This window comes from Salarias fasciatus, chromosome 10, assembly GCF_902148845.1.
Source record: "Salarias fasciatus chromosome 10, fSalaFa1.1, whole genome shotgun sequence".
Classification (NCBI taxonomy): Eukaryota; Metazoa; Chordata; class Actinopteri; order Blenniiformes; family Blenniidae; genus Salarias; species Salarias fasciatus.
In genome coordinates, this window is record NC_043754.1 from 4,251,921 (window position 1) to 4,272,772 (window position 20,852).

At 44.5% G+C, this 20,852-nt stretch overlaps 1 protein-coding gene across 3 annotated transcripts; it reads right to left on the minus strand.

Moving 5' to 3' along the window:
• Positions 1-303: 303 nt before the first annotated feature.
• Positions 304-18,207, minus strand: c10h21orf91 (chromosome 10 C21orf91 homolog). 3 transcript variants are annotated; one of them, XM_030101651.1, is made up of 5 exons: positions 18,085-18,207; positions 15,691-15,824; positions 3,062-3,535; positions 1,928-1,990; positions 304-1,118 (listed from the first exon to the last, which is right to left on the minus strand). In XM_030101651.1, the coding sequence occupies exons 2-5, from the start codon at positions 15,815-15,817 to the stop codon at positions 913-915; spliced, it is 870 nt and encodes a 289-aa protein (XP_029957511.1). In that variant the 5' UTR covers positions 15,818-15,824; positions 18,085-18,207; the 3' UTR covers positions 304-912. The 3 variants fall into 3 exon arrangements, with proteins under 3 accessions (XP_029957511.1, XP_029957512.1, XP_029957513.1); XM_030101652.1 differs by having other exon boundaries at positions 15,691-15,853; positions 18,085-18,163; XM_030101653.1 differs by lacking the exon at positions 18,085-18,207 and adding an exon at positions 17,795-17,872 and having other exon boundaries at positions 15,691-15,853.
• Between the last annotated feature and the right edge of the window lie 2,645 nt (positions 18,208-20,852).

Consider the following 20,852-nt stretch of genomic DNA (forward strand, 5'->3'; position numbering starts at 1 on the left):
GAGTCCAGAGCCCCGTTTAGTCCACAGCATTTCGATCACAATATGTGTAGTTTTCCTGTTGGGCCACTGCAGGGCGCTGTTGGAGTTTCCTTTTCAGCGCCGTTGTAGCGTAAATAGAGTTCAACTGCTGCTTTCTGAAGAAAACAGGCAGCTGAATTGTGAGCATGATTGTTGTGTTTGCTCTCCTCCTGCTCATGTACTTCAATACCGTCTAATCTAAAAGATTAGCATCGGCGGCCAAATCCTTCACATCTAACTGATCACCTCCCAGTCTCGAATCTGGAACACCTCTTTCACAAATTCTTGTCAAAACTATGAAGGCAGCTTATTTCCTTTTTTTTTTTTTTTTTTAGCTGGACTCAAACAGGAAGCAGGTTAATGGAATCTTTAAATACTGTATTCATCAGTTAGCTGCTGCTCAGCTGCAGGTGGAGGAGGAGGAGGACGAGGAAGAGGAGGGAGGGGGGAGCAGGGCGGTGAGTTCACTGTCTGCCCTCTCCTGCGTGTAGAAACATGTCAGTAAAACAAAACAACGAAAAAACCGGCTGCGGCAGAGAAAGTGAGTGAACGTGAGGAGAAACGCATGTTGAATGGATCAGACTGAAAACCTTGAGAGCTTCTCAGAAAACTGGAAAAACAACTAAACAAAAGAAGTCTCAGTGGAAACGTCAAAAAGCAGTTTGTCTTTTAAAACCTGCAAAAAATAAAGCAGAGTCTTGAGTCCAGATGTGAGCAGGTGTCCATCCATGGCGGGTTCAGCGTCTCCTCCTCCTCCTCTGCCCTCGGGTGGAAATCAAACCGACACCCTCACTGCAGCCCGTTGCCGATGGTTTCATCATCAATGCAGCTCCAAACAGAAAGCCGTGCTGCCCTTCAGAGTGTAAATCCAGCGTCCTGCCGCCGCCGCCGCCGTCACTCCACAGGACCAGGACCGCCGCCTCCGCCGCCGGCCGCGTTGCTGCCGGCCTTGACCCCGGTGACCCCCGCCCTGCTGATGTGCAGCCAGGGCAGCTTGGCGCAGTTCTTGAAGAGCTGCTCGATGGCGACGTGACGCACGTGCAGCTCCGACGCCAGCGAGTCTTTCTCCTGCACGGCCGCCGTCAGCTCCTCGAACACCTCTGGCGGGCGAAGAGGACGGAAACACGAGTCAGCGCCTTCATTCACGCACAAGGTCGACTTACCGAGATAAACAAGAGACAGGAAATCAACAAAAGCCTGAAGGAACAAACAGAACGAGCAGCCTGACGAAAGCCTTGCTACTGATTAATGATCCTCTAATGATGAATCAATGAGCATGAAAGTTTCCTTCCAGTCCAAAAACAGACATGGTGACCTGAAACAGCGAACAGGTGTGGATGAGAGTGTGTAAAAGTGGCTTCAGCTTCGGTCGGGTGGAAGATGGATGGACAGATATTTGAGGATTCATGCATAATTGAAGTTGATCCTCTGTTTCTATCTAAAGAAGCCTGAGCGGAGTTTTAAAGCGCTCCTCTGGGAACCTGGGTCCTCCCTTCAGCTCACGCTGCTTCAATCAATTTGAGGGGTTAGTATTCACTTTAGATATGAAAGGTGAGTGATTTGTGCGGCGACGTCGGCTGGGTGAAGCGTCGGCAGTGACAGAGCGGCTCCACGCCGCCCGGTCGCTCTGCGCTCAGTGAAGAGCAGACCAGCTGAGCTGCTGCGCCGTGTGGCGCGAACAATGGCAGGAATGGACCGTCTGTGTGTGTGTGTGAAGTAGTGCTGCACATTGCCCGGTTCACCACGGCGACTCTGACTCATGCAGTCTATCAGGGCTCCAGCTGCGAGCACAGTGGTTCTCTCAGTGCAGCCAGGCCAGCAGCAGACTCATGTGAGTGAGTGAATATGAATGAATGAGTGGTGAGCCGCCTGCCAGCTGACCTGCTGGACGACGGGGGCAGTAACTTACTCTGGATCTGCAGCAGCAGCTGGGCGTTCAGCTGGTGGAGCTCCTCCACGCTCATGCTGGTCACTGAAAGAAGGAGAGTTTGATCAGAAAGCTGCAGAATGAAGAATTGACAGCTGTGATGTGATGTGAGAACCAACGGGAGAGGAGGGAAAGAGGTGCGTTCAAACTGACATGGAACCAGACTATCCACAAGGAAAACAGCTAAAACCGAAGGTTCAGAGTTCGACACGCATTAAAAACATCATTAAATTCTGGGCGGTGAGCTGTGGGAACTGGAGATGACCGATTCTCCGTTTTCCAAAAAAGGTTTCGAGAACGGCTTCTAAGGTTGCAAAAATCTGAAAATGTTCTGTTTGTTTCATTAAAATAACTAACAACACCGCCCACTAGTGGCAAAACATGAAAACTACACTGTTTTCGGCAACTCTGCTATTTCTGTATCAACATAACATCATTTTGAACACGCTGCTGAGTGAATGTGAAACTTTAATGAACAGAAAAAGCAAAAGAGGTTCCCGAGTCATTACATAATTGAATTAACAAAACTCAAATCATTTTATAACCATCTGTGCTGCATCAAGACTTTAACATTTACCAGGATGGCATATCTGCACATTTATATAAATACATGTAAAGAATGTTTTTCTCCACTATGTGACGTTTTATGCTGTTTTCTGTCATTGGTCTGTTTTTGAACGACAGCATGGACATTGTGGTGACTGTTGGAAATCCCTGCTGCAATATGCAAATAGTGTACCTGTGAAGTGTCACAAATCCTTTAAAGCAGTGAATTTCAGGCCTTTACAAGGCTCGCTCACATTCCTGCTGGATGTGGAGTCATAAGCGGCTTTGGTGGAGATGAGACATTAAAAGAAATGAAAAAAGGCGAGGACACGCCGCATCTGGAGGTTATAGCGGTGTGTGCTCCTCTCTGGGGAGATCAGAGCCCAGAGGATGAAGGACGGAGCGGAAAAAAAAAAAAAGGATCACGTGTTGGAAATCTTCAGCAGATTAATAAAGGAGAAAGAGCGCCGTGTTGACAGACCGTCTGCACTCATCCTCTATTCAGAGGAACAAAGGCAGGAATCACACAGGAATGAATGAATAAATGAATGAATGAATGAATGAACTCACGCTCGTCTCTGCTGCGTCCCTGCTGCGACCGCGGCGTCGACCCCCCCGCCGTCTGCTTCTGGCCCCGCGGGCCCCTCCTCCCATCGGACCAGGGGTCAGCCTGCGGGCCCTGCAGCAGGCCCAGCTCCTCGGCGGCGCCCGCGGCCCTGCCGCCGTCCCGGCGCGGCGCGTAGCGCGGCACCTGGGCGTCCGACTGCGGCAGCAGCCTGCGCTCGCCCTGCTGGCCGTAGCAGAGCAGCTTGGCTGCCCGTCGGCCGCCGCCGCCGCCGCCCCCGGTGGACACCGGGTCTTTGTTCTGGGCGTACTGGATGATGCGGGTCAGCTTCTGGCTGAGCGCCAGCTTCACGCCCTCGTAGGCGCTGCGGGAGACCTTGGAGCGGGACAGCTTCTGGTTGGCGATGAGGTGACATTTCTCAAAGCAGTCTCTGTGGCCGCGCAGGGATTTGGAGTGCAGCAGCGTGGCGGAGGAGATGCCTGCACACACACACACACACACACACACACACACACACAGAGAAAGGAAATCAATAACACGAGACGAGGTAAAGCCGCAGTGACAGAGCAACTAATTACAGGAGGACGGAAAACAGAAAGCGATCAGGGAGCAGACGTCAAACCAGCAGCGGCTCAATATTACACAGCAGATATCGCGCAAAATCCCATAATGATCCCGTTAAAACAACCTGCACAGATGCTGCTGTCGCCTCTGGGACCAAACTCATTTAGGAAGACATCAAACCATCAAACCACAGCGCTGACGAACTTTCAGTGAGTTTAGTGTTGCGATTGTGGTGTGGAAAGAGAGAAAAGGCTCATTATCAGCACACAGTTCAGGACGATCTGTGATAAAAGCTTCTTTAAAGATCAATAATAATGAAATGTTTTAGAGCAACGAAAGAACAGAAGTGAAAATTTGATACTTTCCCAATTTTTGATAAAAATAAAGCAATAAACAGTTTTGCAGTTTTAACACCAAGAAAAAAAACAGTACTTTAATCAAATATTAATCCCTGTTTATAGAGTAATTTTGTTTCTGTGTTGTTTATGGAAAGTTACATGTTTCCACGGCAACGTTCTGAAAATGACGCCTGTTTACAGGAAAACGGCAGAAACACAAAATGACGGTGTTTTTATATTTGCTGGAAAGACAATTACCACCAGGAACCGGCTTCATGTCGACTCCCCCACAAGAGAGGAACGGACTGACATTATTATCTCCAGAAAAACACTTCTTCTCCTGAAGGGACAGAGAAGCTGAATGAAAGCACCGGAGCTGGATGGACTTAAAAACGATTTTCTAATCACTCCTTTCTGTTTGCCTTCCAACTTTTCAGTGAAACACCTCGCCGGCGAGTGAGAAAGCGAGTAGTAACCTACTGAACTTTCGCATGAAAAGAAAGCAATATGAAAGCGAGCTAAAAGTGGTGGACTGACCCAGCGCGATCTCTGAGGGAAAGCTGCTTAGCGCGCCGTGGATTAGCCGGTGGAGCGTTGATAGCGGGGATAATAGATTAACCCAGTCTCAATGGAAATATTTAGGAATTATTTTTAGAATTAAAAAAAAAAAAAAAAAAAAAAAAAAAAAACAGGAGAAAGGTTCTCCCTCCACGGAAAGCAGCAATTTACTGATTAATAGTCTGGAGGTTCTTCCAACAAGCAGAGCGAATGAGCACAGAGATCAATACAACATAAAGATATCAAAGTGATCAGTGAGGAGAGGTTTATGTTATATAATCAATACTAATGCTGGCAGGTCCCAGTGGAAGCAGGTCGTACTGTAAGTGGCTCTGCTGGAAAATGAAATTAACACTGAAGTAGAACAGGATTAAAAATAAGAACAGAGTTTAAAAAAAAGTGGGCCTGAGATTCATAAACAAAGGGGAGTTAAAAGGTGAAATAGAAGAGTCAGGCAGTGTGTGTGTGTGTGTGTGGGTGTGTGTGTGTGCGTGTGAGTGTGAGACAGCAGGCTAAAGTGAGAGCGAGCTCCCGCAGTGGCCGACGTTCCTTAGCAGACAAGATGTCCGTGTTGGAGCCGGAGGTGAGATTACTCACTGGTGCGTGTGTGTGTGTGTGTGTGTGTGTGTGTGTGTGTGTGTGTGTAGATGGAACAGCACGGTGAGGAAGGTTCACTTTAACTGGCAGACGGACGCCGGCGTGGCGTGGCGTGTTCAACAACGCAACCACAACACAGAAGGTCCGCCATCATGCCGGGCATCAGAGGCTCCTGAGGCCCAGAAGAACAGGAAGCGGGAGTCATGACACTCCTGCTACTGTCCATCTACTCACACACACAGAAGAACGATCAGCGATGGAGCGATGGTGGAGCACACTCGCAGTAGCAGCGATTCCATCATCGACACACAGCCCGAGCGTTTTCAGAAAGTGTCCTCTCTTTCAACTTTAGTGTCTCTTCAAAGGTTTTGTGAGGCAGCAGGATGACGGCAAACGGTCCTTATCTAATTCAGGACTGTCGGCATTAATGGATCTTCAGCACATAAGAAGGTTTTAGACCATCACACAGCTGTGTGTGTGTGCAGACATCCATTCTGAGCTTCTGCATATTCGTGTTTGGACCCTGTGAGTCTCCAGATCTTTGCCACAGATTAGGCTTTTGAGGGAAACACGTTATGTAAAAAGGTGCTGGAGTTTCTTGTGTGTGTGGGTGTGTGTGTGTGTGTGTGTGTACACAACCAGGTGAACGGCTGATGAAGCTCCGGACACTTTGCTAATAGCTGCGGGAGCTTTCTGCCAGTTTCACAGTCATGTTATAATCCGATCAGTCTCAGTCTTTGGACCACCACAGAAACACACTGACTGCCACTTGCAGAGCAGGGAAATCATTGGCCTACAACCAGGGCGGCGCAGCACCGGCAGCCAGAGACCTCGCTGCGGCTAAGCAGCTTAGCTGCACCGTCTTTCACCAGCGCAGGAACGCACACACCATTCTCTGGAGGTGAATCAACATTGTTCGTCACCGACAGCTCGAGGGAGACGCCGCTGACCGATGACCCCTTTCTTTTGTCTCGCTAACAAACGCCGAGCACAGGGGGCGACTTGGTCGACCTCCAAGAAGAACGTGTTGTTATTCAGTTCCCTGGAAACAAATCAAAACATCTGACGCTCGATGCTTGATTGAGCTCAAGCATCCGTTAAGTGAGGATATAGAAACTAAGAACTAAAGAAGGAAACTGTCTAAAAACGGACTTGTGTTTGATCAAGGCTGCTCTGTATTTAGTCTCTTCCAAATTTAACTTCTTCTTGTGGTTTGCAGTATGGAGAGAAACCTCTATAGTCTTCTGTTGCGACTGTATTTTCCTATTTTAACTTAGAGGACAGTAAACAGAGGGTCTCGTTTTTATGTGGGGCAGCCATGAGCAGAGCTGCGATTAAACTTAGAAGAGTGTGTCAGTTGGGCGAGGCCACTCGACCCTTCACACACCCGAGAGCGAGCCGACGGTTGGGAGTTGGTCTTGGGACAAGTGGGCCAGAGGTCACCGGTGGCGAAGTGTCAAACGGAGCCGTGCGGCCGGCAGCTGCACGGGCCGAGTCACACCAGACATCAATCTGACGGTGAACTCAGCGACACGTGAGCCGAGACCACCTGCTCGCCGCTACACCGCTGCCACAAGGCGCCAGACAAACCGTGATATCAAGCAGCTGCACCTTTTATTGTCAGGTCAACAAAAGGCTGCACCATCTGCTGTACCGTCAAACTGAGGAACACGACAACCGACGGGCCTGAAAAGGGTTACAATATCCGGGGCTGCAAAAAAAAAAAAAAGACCTAAACATTATTATTCATTTGGGTCATTAACATTAACATAATTCCATTTGCTTAAAACCCAGGGGTATGTGCTCTGCTGCAAACACACACCCAACTGGTGGAGGCCGCATGGAGAGATGGCGATCGGGCTGCATCTCCAGACAGAGCACTGTAAACGTGAGAGAGGGAGGAGGAACTACCCCCCCGCTGGGGGGAAAAGCTAAAAGCTGGCCGAATTATCCATCCTAATGGTGGCCGCATGCCCACTGGACAACAGTGGATTATTTCAGATTACGGGAGACCACTGGACGCACATGAGGGAGCGTCTTCCTCCAATCAGCTGAGCCGAGCTTCCTCATGATTTTGCCTCTTGACCGTCAGGTCAAACCAACAACCAGACGTGCGCGTTGCTGTTCTACACATTTGCAGTTTTTGGTGCCTGCCGGAGGGTCTGAGTGGTCTCACGATCGCACAGATGTTTTTAATTCTGCTGTTGATAGTGTGTTTACAGGTTTCAACTATAAGCATGTAACCAAACATTTGATGGTTCGAGTCCAGATGTCAACGGGTGGATCTTTGGATGAGGCCTTTAAATGGCTGCTTGTGTCAGGAAAGAAACATTCAGAGTAACGAAATCTAACATGTGGACAATCAGGAGGTGGAAGCAGTTGAAATGAATGCTTCCATAGTGCGTTTAATAAATGTGACACACAGGGCGACGTAAATCCAGCTGAATGAGAGAAGGCATTTTCAAAAAAACCTTCCAGTTTCAGAGGCTCTGAGCACCGTTGGTGAGAATTAAACCCCTAAAATGAAACAAAACTTTTGAAAATGAGGCATAAAGTTAAGAGTCACTCGGCAATAAGAAGTTACAGTTTAATACTGGGAAAAAATAAAATTGCGTCTGCTTTGTTACAGTGAGAAGGCAGAAGAGTCCGTCCAGCAGATGAAGTCAATACATCTCAAAGGTCATAAACGGGTTTATCTTGAGGCATTGGCTAAATTTGATTGATTGTTGGGGAGGGTCACACCACTGTGTACACTTCAGTCACAGACACAGCGATGTAAACAGTGTTTTGTAGGTCACATTCCCAGTAATGCAGAAGCTGCTGTGAGCAAACACCCTCTAGTTTAGTCACACATTAACTGAATAGCGCCCTTCAAAAACTATAGAGTGACGAATCGATTCCACAATGGCTCGTGGAAAGCTGTTTTATAAAATGATGCCAGTATTGTGAGTTAACGACGCTGCGTCTGGTGATTTCTACGAGGCGGGTACAATGAAGCCTGGGGTAATTTGATCGTGTAACAGAGACGCGGGCTGACATTACCGCTCTGCCAGTCCGTCACCCGAGGTGGTAAAAGATAACGGCCTTTAGGAAAGTCGGCAGAAAACACGCTCCCCGACTCACGCTGCAGGAATGTTGGCTGCAACTTTCAAAGGCAATTATTCCTGAGCTGCGCCGGGCGAGGAACACGCTGCATGCGGCAATTTATTTCTATTTCTTCAGCTATAACTTGCAACTGCAAGCTGTTAAAGAGCCCGTTTATTGAAACCAGTGTACGAGTACTGAATTAGAGAGCTCAGCAAGGTGGCCCGTGCAGCAGGTTCACAGGAACTCTGGACTCCAGCTGCGTTCAATCATACAGCGACCGCATGCGCCGACATAATTAGGCCTCTCTGCGCACCCCAGGGTGAAGAGTTCAGCCACAATAAATGAGCTGTTTGCTACAATAGCCCCTGCAGAGCAGCGGCTAGAATCAGCATCAGCAGCATTATTTCAGCCCTGCGCTCCAGGAATTTTCCTTTTTATTCATTCAAAACCCAGCTGGTAATATTGCCGGGCCTCTGCTCTGCATCAACACAACCCAAAGGGACGGCGGTGGGCTCCAGCTGAGCCTGAAAGCTCGGCGGATATCTCATCTGATCGGGAGGAGAAAAGAACAAGAAAAAAAAAAAACTGCATGTTTTTACAGGATGTATTTGCATCTAACGTTTATAAGCAGGACCTTTTTCAACTATTTCATTTTACCGTGAAATAATCTTAGTGTAAAGATGAATGGTTCAGTGAAAGAGGCTGTTCTGAGTCTGACTGCTGTACGTCAAAGAATCAAATGAGGCTCCGTTTACAGGACAATGGTTCCAGTGAAAAGGCAACATTTATGTGATTTAGTTTCAAAAAAGTTCTGTGTTTACACAGTAACGATTTGAAAACGGTGATTATTTATATGGAAATGGCAGAAATGCAGAAAACAATGTAATTAGATGTCAAGACATGAGTTGACACTGTATGTTATAAACATGAGTATGGACAGATGTCAGAGTTGGATTGCTGCGACGGAGTGTTTTCAAAAAACTCCAACCTTGGGAGCTGTTTTCAAAAAAGTTGCGTTTTCTGTAAACAGATCCCCAAAACACAGAGAATGTTTTCAGTTTTCACTTGAAATCATTGTGTAAACAGGGCATTTACTCACATTTACCTATCATCATCATCATCATCATCAGCCTCTTACCCAAAGATACGTAGAGACACTAGGGGTGTGCCATCTAAGGCACCTCACGATTCGATTCGATTACGATTCAGGGTGCTACGATTCGATTATTCAACGATTATCACGATATTAATGATAAAAACGATTATCATGATTTTTTGTGCATTTTTTTCCCCCTCACTTAGTGCCCACTTCATACTTTGAAACAATGTACAGCTGTTTCTCGGTATACATAAATCTTTTTTTTTTTCCCCTTGTCCTGTTCGGCAGCTGGGGCGTGCAATATTGTATGATTGTAGCCTTTTACTATCCGAACAGATTTTAATGTTAGCTGTACATTGTTTCATACTTTGAAACAATGTACAGCTGTTTCTCGGTATACATAAATCAAAGTAATCAAACAAATTCAAAAAAAGTATTTTTTATTGATGTCAAGTGGTCCATCAGCAATCATGGCATAAACTTTGTGCCTGTAGCTGTGGCCTAAAGAGCCAATACAACAAAAGGCTGCCCCTGTTGACAAAAGATCAACAGTTACCTCCCTTAAGTGCAAACAATAGCAGATATGTCATATATGCAGATATATGTTCAATTTGAATTTACTACTTGGCGTGCAGCATATCTAGACACCTACATCTAGATATCTATGTCTATATGTCTAGGCGGTAGTGGGACGTCAGCGGGAGCTACGGGAGCTGCAGTGTTGTTGTGTGCGTGTTTTTTCGACTGCCGATGCTAACGCATGTTTCTGATCCCTGCTCTTGGAATAAACATCGTCACGCTGCCAAACGCCTCTGGACTTCTTTCAGGCATATTACAGAGATAAATGTTTTGGTTGTTTTGTTTACCTCTGAACTGAAAGCTTTGTTTACGGCGCCGCGCCATGCGCAGTACGGCTCATTGTTTCCGGGGCGACATGAGGCTACACGGTGCTTTTTGTTCCAGTGTAGCGTAAAATGGACGAATATCTATTGGATGAATATGATGTGGACGAGAACTTTGAATGATTTTCTCTTTAGCAAAAGCAGCGTTGGCATTTAGCACTAGCTTTTAATCCAGAAGAATGAATCTCACACTCGGTTACTGTAGCTAAAGAGCTAGCTGTCGCCATATTAACCGGTCCGTCACTACAGATGTCCGGGTGGTACGCAGGAACAATACTTTGGTTCCGCAAGTGGCGTCCATGCTCCTGGCATCTAGTTATTATGAAAAATAATCGATTTTAAATATTTATGAATCGTAATCGAATCATTATGTGTCGCATCACGATTAATCTAATAATCGATGTATCAGCACACCTCTAAGAGACACGTGTCTAAAAATAGGAAAAACAATGTGATGTGCAGATGTGCACATTCTGATCAGCAGACTGCATCAGCGCACCCCAGCTGATTGGACTCCATTTTCAGTTTGCAGAATCACAGCATTTCAGGCTTGGATGAGGATCAGTTACTCCAAGCAGGCATAACATTTATTTTATAGCTGAAGCAAGTCTTTAACTCACACTAAGTGATCACTGGAGACTACGGGCTTCTCAGCAGCTTGTTCTGAACTGTGCCATGTGTAGCACAACGCTCACACATGGCAGTTTGAGCTCAGGTTGAGTCGTATATAAATAGAGCTGATGGAAACGGGGCGTACAGGCCGAAGCAGTTTCCTCAGGAAACAGCCACTTGGAGCTGCTGCTTCCTGAACATTCACACCACAAGGTAAACAGCCTTTACATCTACATCTCCAGCTGCACCTGGCGCTGCGGCGAGCTCATGACCGACATCTCTGCACATGAATGAGTTTTATTATGCGTGTGTGTCGTTTCTGACAGTTTACCAGGCAAGTCTGAACATCCCTGCTTCATGCAGGAGCGGAGCCAGGGGAGGCGGTGGGTGGAAACGAATACTTAAGTACAGGCTGTTAAGCCATAATGGACTCCCTCCCTCTGTGTGACGGTTGCTGATTAGCATCAGAACGGCACCGATGTGTTGTGTGAATGACATTGAGGCTCTATTTATGCAACCTTTTCAAGTGGAAATGGAAACTTTCGTGGCTGTTTGTTTACACAACAAAGGCGATGGGAGTCACCGGGAAAGGCTTCCAAAATGCAACGTGGAGTATTGAACGTGCTCACAGCGATTGTAGTAATTCAACAGAGTCTTAATGGAAAGTTTCTGAATCTAAAGACCTACTCTAATGACTTAACAGGCATGAAACCACAGTCATCAAAGCTTTAAAACATAATCAGGGTAACTGTGTCGATTGCCCAGTTTCCATCTTTAGCGTCTCGCCGGCTCCAGAAAAGCTTTTCCACTTGATGTAACCTTGAATGAACTATAAATGGAAATACAAACCATCCTGCAAGAGGCTCCAGACCGGCCCAGCAAACTAACAAGCAAACTGGAGAAAAAAATTCAAAGAAAACCTTGATTCTGATTGAGTTTTTAAAAACATAAATGAAAAATGCAACAGTTACAGATGCTGTTTGGACATTTTATATCTTTAAAACTGGACTCATGTTTAGTTTGCACTATTTTTTGGTACCAAAAGTTCAGATTTGGAAAACTATAGACAGTTTCACTATGTATAATCTGAACCACAATAAAGAAAAACTTTTAGGTTTGAAGTTTTCCCTGGAGTCTCGTGGCTGGTTGGATGGACAGACGTTTTCACCCAATTGTGCAATGATGAAGATGAAATTCTCCAAACTTCTGATTAAACAAAGCAGTGAAAGTAAGTATTTATTAGTGTCGTTTATGTACACCGTACGTGGTGATTTACATGCTGTAACACACTCCTGGTTATTAAAAAAAAAAAAAAAAAAAAAAAAGCTCAACTTCTGTCTCTAGTGCTTCTAATAAATATTCAAAAGCAGTATAGAGCAAGAAGGTTATGAATATTCAGGAGCAGCAGTTCACCCTTGAAAATAGCATGATATGGTTTGAGGCTGTGGAAGATGCATGTGTGTGCGTGCATGCGTGTGTAATGAGATATGAATACGTGTTTTCCCTGTCATATTATTAATCTTTGATTACATGTATGATCATCTGCAGGTCGGTTCTCTCCTCCTGTCACTAAACCGCGGTGTTAAGTCTACAGGAGCGGTCTCGGTCTGGGGGTCGCAGCTCGGCCTTTGTTTCCGATCAGCCGTGGCGACGGCGGCCACATGAAGCCCGGCGAGCTCCCCTCCCACCAACGAAACGCTCGGCTGCATCGGAAACACGTGCTCCCCCCCCCCGCCGGACCCAACAGTTGCATAACCGCCTCTTCGCGGCCACACATCAGAACGTGCACCCCGAGAAGCGGCGAGGCGCTCCTGTCGGACGCAGCCGGGATGAAGGGCACCTCGGTGAGCAGACACAGCCGAGGGGACACACACTCACACAGAAACACTCCGAACAGACCGACCCGATAAACACAACAAGGCAAGGTCACAACAAACACATGCTCTGGACGATGCCTTTCCAGACATTCAGACACCCAACAGGATGCCGCCGAGCAACGAGGGAAAAAACAACAGGAACAACGTCCTTGAAATGTGTGTTCAGTCTTAAAACATGCAACAGCATGCACGGCAGCCAGACGCAGACGGGGAGGGGAGGAGCGTGCACGAGGCCAGCTGTGGTTAGAAATGTCCCCGTGAGAAGATTTCAGATCCTGATGTTCTCAGTTCTTCAGAGGTGACGTTAAACTCTCAGGTAAATGTCTCCTAAGTACTGACACTAACTGAGGTTCAATACATCAAAAACTCTCAGTGGATTCTATTCAAAAGGAAAAGAAAAAGATTGTTTACACGATTGCAGTTGTTTACGCGACAACATTTTCAAGTGAAAACTGAAAACGTCTGTTTCATTTTGGGTGTTTGTTTACATGACAATGTTGCTCGGGGGGAATGAAAACTCAACTTTTTAAAATTGCTTCCGTGACTACGAGGGAAAATGCAACTTTTCCAAAATGCTGCTGATGAAACCAACGTTTGGCTCCCAGTCCATGTTCTCCTGGGAATTGGTAGTTTTAGAGTTGAGAGTCAGTCGGAACAGAAATCCCACTGGTCGTTGTTCATAGCATATTGTCTACTCGTGGCCAAACATGCTAACTACGCCATTTTCAGTGTTTCCATGTAAACACACACCACTGCTGTGTGAACACGAAACTTTTCTGAAACAAAAATTCAAACATGTTTTTTTTTTTGTTTTTTTTGTTTTTTGTTTTTTTTAATATTGATACCCTGAGTAATCGGGGCCTAAGTTTTCTTCAGCACTTCTTAAAATATGAGCATCATTTAATTTAATCTTTACAGTAGCCGTAAACTCTGAAAGTCTCAGAAACTGCTGCTAAAGCCCCTTTCAGACTGGCCAAAAAACCAGTTTAAACCCGCTAATAATCGGCTCCTCATGGCAGTGTGAAAGGGTTTAATCGGCATTTGGACCCGGGTCTTTAAACGCTGCAATCTTCCCGGGTTTTTAGCGGGCCGGCTTACTATCGGCTTTTAGTGGGAGGGACACATCCGTCGACGCAGCGCGGCTATGTTAGCACGCTAGTGTTTGTTTCTGGACACAGCGTGAGATTTCCTTCGTCAAGATGACCCAGCATTGGCAAGATAGCGAGACCAGAGAGCTTTTCTTGATCCGTGGGGAAGAGGAGACTCGTCTAACGGGGGTAACGGGGACTGTGTTCCGCTGCATTGTTTACTTTCGTTGTGCTCCGTCGCGCTGATGATGTCATCAATGTGGGACACCATCAGCGCGGGAAAACGCAGCGGCGCGGCTCACCAGCAGGCGGTTCGACCTGGGTCTGCAGGCAGTGGGAAAGGAGTCTAAAAGCCGATTGTTAGCGGGTCGAAAACACGGGTCGACCCGCTAGTTGAAGTGGGAAAGGGGTATAACTTACACAAAATCACTATTCACACTGTTCTGCAAAAAATTAAGCTCAGAAATGTACCTGTTTTACTGATAATCAAAGGTTTAAATCTGTCAGAAACTAATACTGTTTTATCTGGACATGTTTCAGTTCAGGAAACCGAGTTTAAAAATAAGTCTCTGGCTCTCTTACATGTCAGGAGATATATAAAGCAGATAAGCTGAACTTTAATCTGTCTCCACGAGGCACATCCTGCTCATTGTACGGCTCAGTTATTCAGCAGTGCTTGTTATTTAAATATCTGCTCCTGCCATTATTTCATATGGAGATGTACCTATCTTAAGCTGAATGATGATTAATGAGCTTATAAACACTTGGTGACACAGAGCTTAAGAACACACGCTCAAACACAGCACAATTAATCAATGCACGCATGGTCCGCTCCTCCTACCACGACAGAATAGAGCTATAAATCTTATACATTTCTTCCTGCAGACAACAAAATGATATATACCACCGTGAGAGCTCTTCGTCAGCCCCCTGAGTGGTGTATAGCAGTTTTACACGTTGTACACAATCAGACCGAGCGCTGATAAGCACACACACACACTTCACACAGCAGAGGAGAGCTTTTGTGAATCTATGAGACGAGTGCCAAATGAGAGGCAGATCCAATCCCTTCTGATTCGCCATTCTTTTTCAAATAGGCCACTCATTAATTAAAAGATGAAAAAACTTCAAACAGGGGCTCTTCAGTTGGAGTGGCACATCAAACGGGTGAACGGCGGCAGCCTGCTGTAGTGAAGGCTTCTGGTCCTGCAGGCCCATTACGCCGTGCATACAGCTCACACGTTGTTCCTGGAGAGGATAAAGGCAGTCCCGCCAGACACTAAACCCACGACAAACTGAAAGGTTTGGAGCGTATATCCGCTATGATGGGAACGGATGATCAAAAACAACCTGGATTTACTGGAGATTCATGGCAGACGGGCTGTAAACGCTACCAGTCAGTGAGATTTCCACGGACAGAGACGGAATGGAAGTCTGACTGCCTTTAGAGAAGAATTGGTGATAATGTGTGTGTGAGCTAACACCGTGGTTTGAGGCGCCGCTTACTCAACATTTCAAGTGAGAGCCCGTCCTTGCAGGGTATTCGCTTCAGAAAACAAGCACGGAAAAGGGAGAAACGCTGATAACAATGTGGTTTTCATGTTGAGCCACTACTGGATGCCGTTGTTTGTTTTTGTAATGAAACCACATAGAGTAACATTAACAAAGGGAGAACTGGGCAGACTTGGTCGTCTGATGGATTGTTATTCCGGGTAACCATTGTTGTGTAAACCCCCGAAACACGCTGAAAGTTTTGAATGTGTTGCTGTGTGACCAGGGCCTGACAGAACCAGTCCTCTCTGAGGTGTGAAGAAGAGCTCTTCACTGCTCTCAAACCACAGTTTCTTCTCACCCGACCAGACACCTCTTTCGTTTGGTCTTCACAGGCGGCCACGAACGTCGTCTCTCTTACCTTCGATGCTGAGCTCGAAGCAGACGTGGCAGAACGACAGGGTCCCCGTTTCCGTCTCCAACTTGCAGACGCTACAAATGTTGTCGTCATTCAGATCGATGCTCACAAACTGCTCCTCTTCGTCCATAATGCTTCTGGGGAAAGAAAAAAGCAACAACAACCCCTGAAAGAGAGCACATGATCAAATACTAAGAAGCATGTACAGACCCCCCCCCAAGCTTTATTCCTTCCTAATTAGGTCACAGTTTCAGAAACACTTATTAAAATGTATTTTTTGGTAGGTCTGGAGGAGGATTTTTCTTTTTTGGTTCAGCCTAGATTTGGTGAAGACCAGTCCAAGAGATGATGCCCTCCTTTTTCGTACAGCTTTTGCTACTGATATTGCATGAGACAAAAAAAGGGTTTTCTAATTACTCACACAGCCAAGTGAAGAGGATCTTCCCTGTAATCATGGTGCCAAATTCCTATAATGTATGGCGTCAAACACTTTATGCAGAGAAAGTCCAATTCAAACACGGTAGAAGCCGCTTCTTAAAGCAGCTGCTGCGTGTATGGGGGGGAGAGCGGACTCCCATGACGACCACAGAAAGAAGGGATTAACCATTCCAGATGAAACATTATCGACATATGCATCTGTGTTCTGACTTTACCCCCCCACCCCCCAAACATTATTTTTCCAGAGAGGAAATCCTCAACAAATTAACATGACATACATTCAAATGAAGAAGGCACAGTGGACACATCCAGAAACGTGATGAAAGCTGAACCGTGACTGAGATTAAAAAGAGAGATAAACATCTGCTCTGCAGCATCGAGTCAGCGTGGCTTTACCATAATGCAACAGACCATACAGTGTTACTGATTCAGTCAAACGTGCTGCTTTGTGCATCTAATGATGTGTAAAAGCCAACAAAAGATCAATTAAATCTATCTTTCCTCCTCCATTCACTACAGTTGAATTCTCCTCTCGTCTTTGGATCAGGCCATCTAAAATAACTGTCACAGGTGCATTGAAAAGACAACATATTATATTGCCTTGAATTGTTTATCAAACATATCTAATAGATGTCCAATCATGAAAGTCTTCCCAGAGTTTAGCCTGTCCCCTAAAACTCAAACATATCTACGGGAAAATACACAGCAATAGATTTAAAGACAAAGTCACAAACTAATAGATGCTATTCTCCATACATACATATAAATATACATATATATACATATATATATATATATATATATATATATATATATATATATATATATATATTGAGAGAGAGAGAGAGAGAGAGAGAGAGAGAGAAAGACAGAGAGAGAGAGATGACTGAATACTTAGAATCTTCTTGATCGCACATTTTGTCATGAAAGTAATTCGACTCTCATGAGGATTTCAAGCAATTTCTAACATCTCTGGCTGGCTTCTGATTGGAAGATCGGGACAGAATTGTTCATCTCAGTGGGTTGAAATTGTTTTCATTTTTAATGCTTATCCCTGTTTCTTTCAGAAATGTGCAGATTTGTTCTTCTTCCCAGATGTTTGTCTCGCTCTTTGTTCCTTTTCTGCAAACGTGAGGACTTATTGTTTACAGTAACAGAAAATTTTCCAGTTTCCAATAGGAGCACATCAATGTCGCAATGCTTAAAGTCCAAACAGCTAAACTGATATTGATAAAGTACTTTAGACAAAAACAAACTCATCAATAACTAAGAAGAAACATCATCTGCACTTTGAGCAAACTGTGATGTCTTCATGAAAATAAAAATGATGGATTTCAGGACTGTCAGACGCTTTCAAAGTCGGCCCTTGACACTTAAAAACACCTACAAACCGATTTCAGTGACAGAAAAGCAAAGCCCTGAGAGAGAAAGACGTGTTTTTCTTGAGTTTCTCAGAAGCGTCGAGGCTGTCAAGGTCGAGGAAGCGGATTTTAATCAGTTTTGAGTCATCCTGAGAGATCTGTGGCTTTCACCAACCCTTCAAGTCAGATGTAGCAAAGCCAAAACACAACAATTACAGCCTGAAATAATGAATAATGGGTTATAAAAAAGTGATCTCAATACATTGGAGCAGATGGGATCAAACCAAAGACAAAAGCTTGGACTCAACTTTTTAGAGGCGCTGCATCTCCACATACAGGAAATCTTCACTGTCCGACATTGTTCAAATTTGTAAATCAGATGGCTTCATTTCTAAGTAATTCGACAGTGTCTGCAATAACCTGGAAGTCGACATTAAAGAAGTGAGTGCTAAACCGAAGTTAAGCTAGCAGCTCGCAGGCATCCTCCAGTACTCCGCTCCGCCTGATTCGTGACCCGTTATCTCGACGCCGTAAAACTGCGAGCTGCTCAAGTAAAACGAGGCTCCGCGGGGAAGCGAGGACACCTGTAAAAACTCACCTTCGCCAGCTGAAGAGAGTGCCCTCAGACAGGTTATCCCCCCTTCGAAACGGACACCCCCGCTGCGTCTTCTTCACTGGAGTCCGCTCACTAACATCAGGCAGAAATCCGCTGAAGATCCCCGGAGCTGCTCCCCCTCTCTGTGGAATCTACCACTAGTTTATTTTAGGGGTGTGAAGGATTATTAACCACCTTAAAGTTAATCTCATTAAAATAATTTGTACAAAATGTCAATGCCTAGAGTTTTAAATGTATAATAAAGTTATTTCACGAGTAAATATAAACTATTTGCGACAGAAAAATAAACTTCTTAAAACAAAAGCTTTGCATGCACCCCTACTATAAAATGAGATAAGTCTCTCTGGCGTCATCAAAACATTTCCATCTGAGTTGAGGAGAAGTATTTAAAGGGGGTTTGGTTGTCCTCCGCAATCAAGTAAAACCCGCAGAAACATTACAGCCACATGATATATACGAATTTAATCAGCTGTACCGAGCTGAAGATTTCCATTTCCCATTTGTTTTCAGTTTCCCTTCACGTGAAGTCACACGTGGGGAATTCCCGCGAAAGATCCAGAGGAAGGGCCACTGATGGCTGCGGAGCTGCTGTGTTTCTGTTACGAAACATGAGCGTAAATGATCCAATAACGAACCATCACAGTTTTCATCAGGGATGTTTTTGATGATTAACGCAACAATTCGTAGAAGAAAGAGGAAGGGGATTAAAGGGTTGTGAAATTCTGAGAAATTCTGAAATGTTTTATCAAACTAGAGGAAATCGCAGATTTATGGCGTAATTCTCTCTCTCTCTCTCTCTCTCTCTCTCTCTCTCTCTCTCTCTCTCTCTCTCTCTCTCTCTCTCTCTCTCTGTTAATAATAATATACAGGTAATATAATAATAGTTACAGTCTAAAACTAGTCAAGAGTTTAAAAAGTACCCTTCCTCCTGCAGGGTACATCTGCTTGCTTATTTGTTTTCCATTGTCTTCTTGTCTTTAGATTTTACATACATGTCAAACTAAACTTTTTATTGACTTTACTTATTTCTTTATTCACTTTTCTCATGACTTAATTGCTTACTTTCTTACAAACTCACTTACATACTAACTTTATGACTAACTGACTTCCTTGCTAACTTTGTTGCTTACTTATACTTTTAAATTAATAAAATGAAGAATCACACACACATCTTAAGAGTTTGTACCTTCATCCCCAAGAGTGTAAACATCAACATTCTGCCTTTATAAACCTAATAATGTTGGTTTAATATAATATCCTCATGTTTATTGGGTGTACCGTGCATATACTGCAGTATGCTGGATGGTGTATGTAATATTGAGTATGCTGTGAATAATGTATTTTAATGTTTGTTGATTAGATTATAAGGAGTATATGATAAACTATTTATTACGACTACATCGTCTGAATATAATTAAAGGCATAAAAAGCAGATACTTAAAGTCCACTAATCTTTCTTCTATACAGTGAAAATTAAAATAACTTTTTTAAGCTGAAAATAGTTTTTCTTCACTTTCTTTTTGTGGCATATTAAACGTGATAAAGTAAGATAATTCTCAAACTGATGCATGTGCCTCTTTAATTTATGCACATGTGCATCAGCTACCGTATATATCACTTCATATGGTGGCGGCAGAAACATTTTTAACAGCATGTTCTGCAAACATACAGTTTGAGAATTCAAGGATTTGAGAATATTTTCAATATCCTCGAGTGGCAGTGTGTTTCACAACCAGCAGAAAAAACAGCAAATAACAAGAAAAAAGAGGAACCCACACATTAAAAACACAGACGATCACGTTTGTTTCACATGCAGGAACGAAAGCGACCTGTTCATGTCTCCAGCCTGATTGGAGCTGAACTCCACAACAAGTCGATGGCAGGGATCAGCCTGGAGGTCAGGAGGTCAGGCTGGAACAAAACATTTCCTCATGTAAAGTGACTTGTGACATGCACGTGTGTACACATAAATAGGTTTTTGAGCAAATCATAAAATGATACAGATGTCCTACAGAGAATACGCTCTAGGAGTCTGAAGAGAGAAGTTTAATATGTGTTTATTCATGGAATAAGATGGAAATCATTCTAGCTCAGACTTCAGCATAGAAATGAGCAACAGGTGTGGTTATAGGGCCACATCTGCTCCCAATGTTCTGTCTCTGTGGCCCACAAATCGATTTCTAGAAAACTAAATGATTGCTTTCACAGGTGACGGGAAGACAAAGTTAGATTTAACCAGAAAAAGAAATAGTAGAAGTCTATTTTCACACTCTACTACCAATTTAACACCGAACTTCATTGAAAGACTCAATGAAAGATTTATTTCTCAAAATTCCTTGTGGTTAATTTGTCCCTCTGTTGGTGATGAGGGACATTTAGAGGCCGCTAACAATAGTTTTGTCTGAGCTGGTGTTGTTATTGAGGTTTTATTGTAGTTTTCTTCCTCTGTCCTCCTCTGTGCTCCCTCTCTTTCTCTGATTCCTCGTCATCGTTGCCTGGTGGGTGAATTCAAATACACTTTAGCTCAGTGTCCACAAACAACCCAAACTTGAGTTGGCCACACTGGTAAAATAGTGCCATAAACAACCTTTAATTTCAAACTTTGAAGTTCTTCTTTGTTGTTGCACAAACTATATACGACTAAAAAGTTTAAATTTTCATAAAACCAAACAATCACTCCCAAAAATTACTACAATCTCAACATGAAGCCATCTCTAGGGCTAATGCTTTGCTAGCTGTCCTTCATGGCA

Excerpts from the sequence above, each read along its gene's own strand:
- c10h21orf91 (XM_030101651.1), bottom strand. The coding sequence starts at position 15,817 with ATGGACGAAGAGGAGCAGTTTGTGAGCATCGATCTGAATGACGACAAC. Across the intron at positions 1,991-3,061 it reads GGGACGCAGCAGAGACGAGC|TGACCAGCATGAGCGTGGAG; the intron begins GTGAGTTCATTC and ends TCCTTCTTTCAG. Across the intron at positions 1,119-1,927 it reads GCTGCTGCTGCAGATCCAGA|AGGTGTTCGAGGAGCTGACG; the intron begins GTAAGTTACTGC and ends TTCGCCCGCCAG.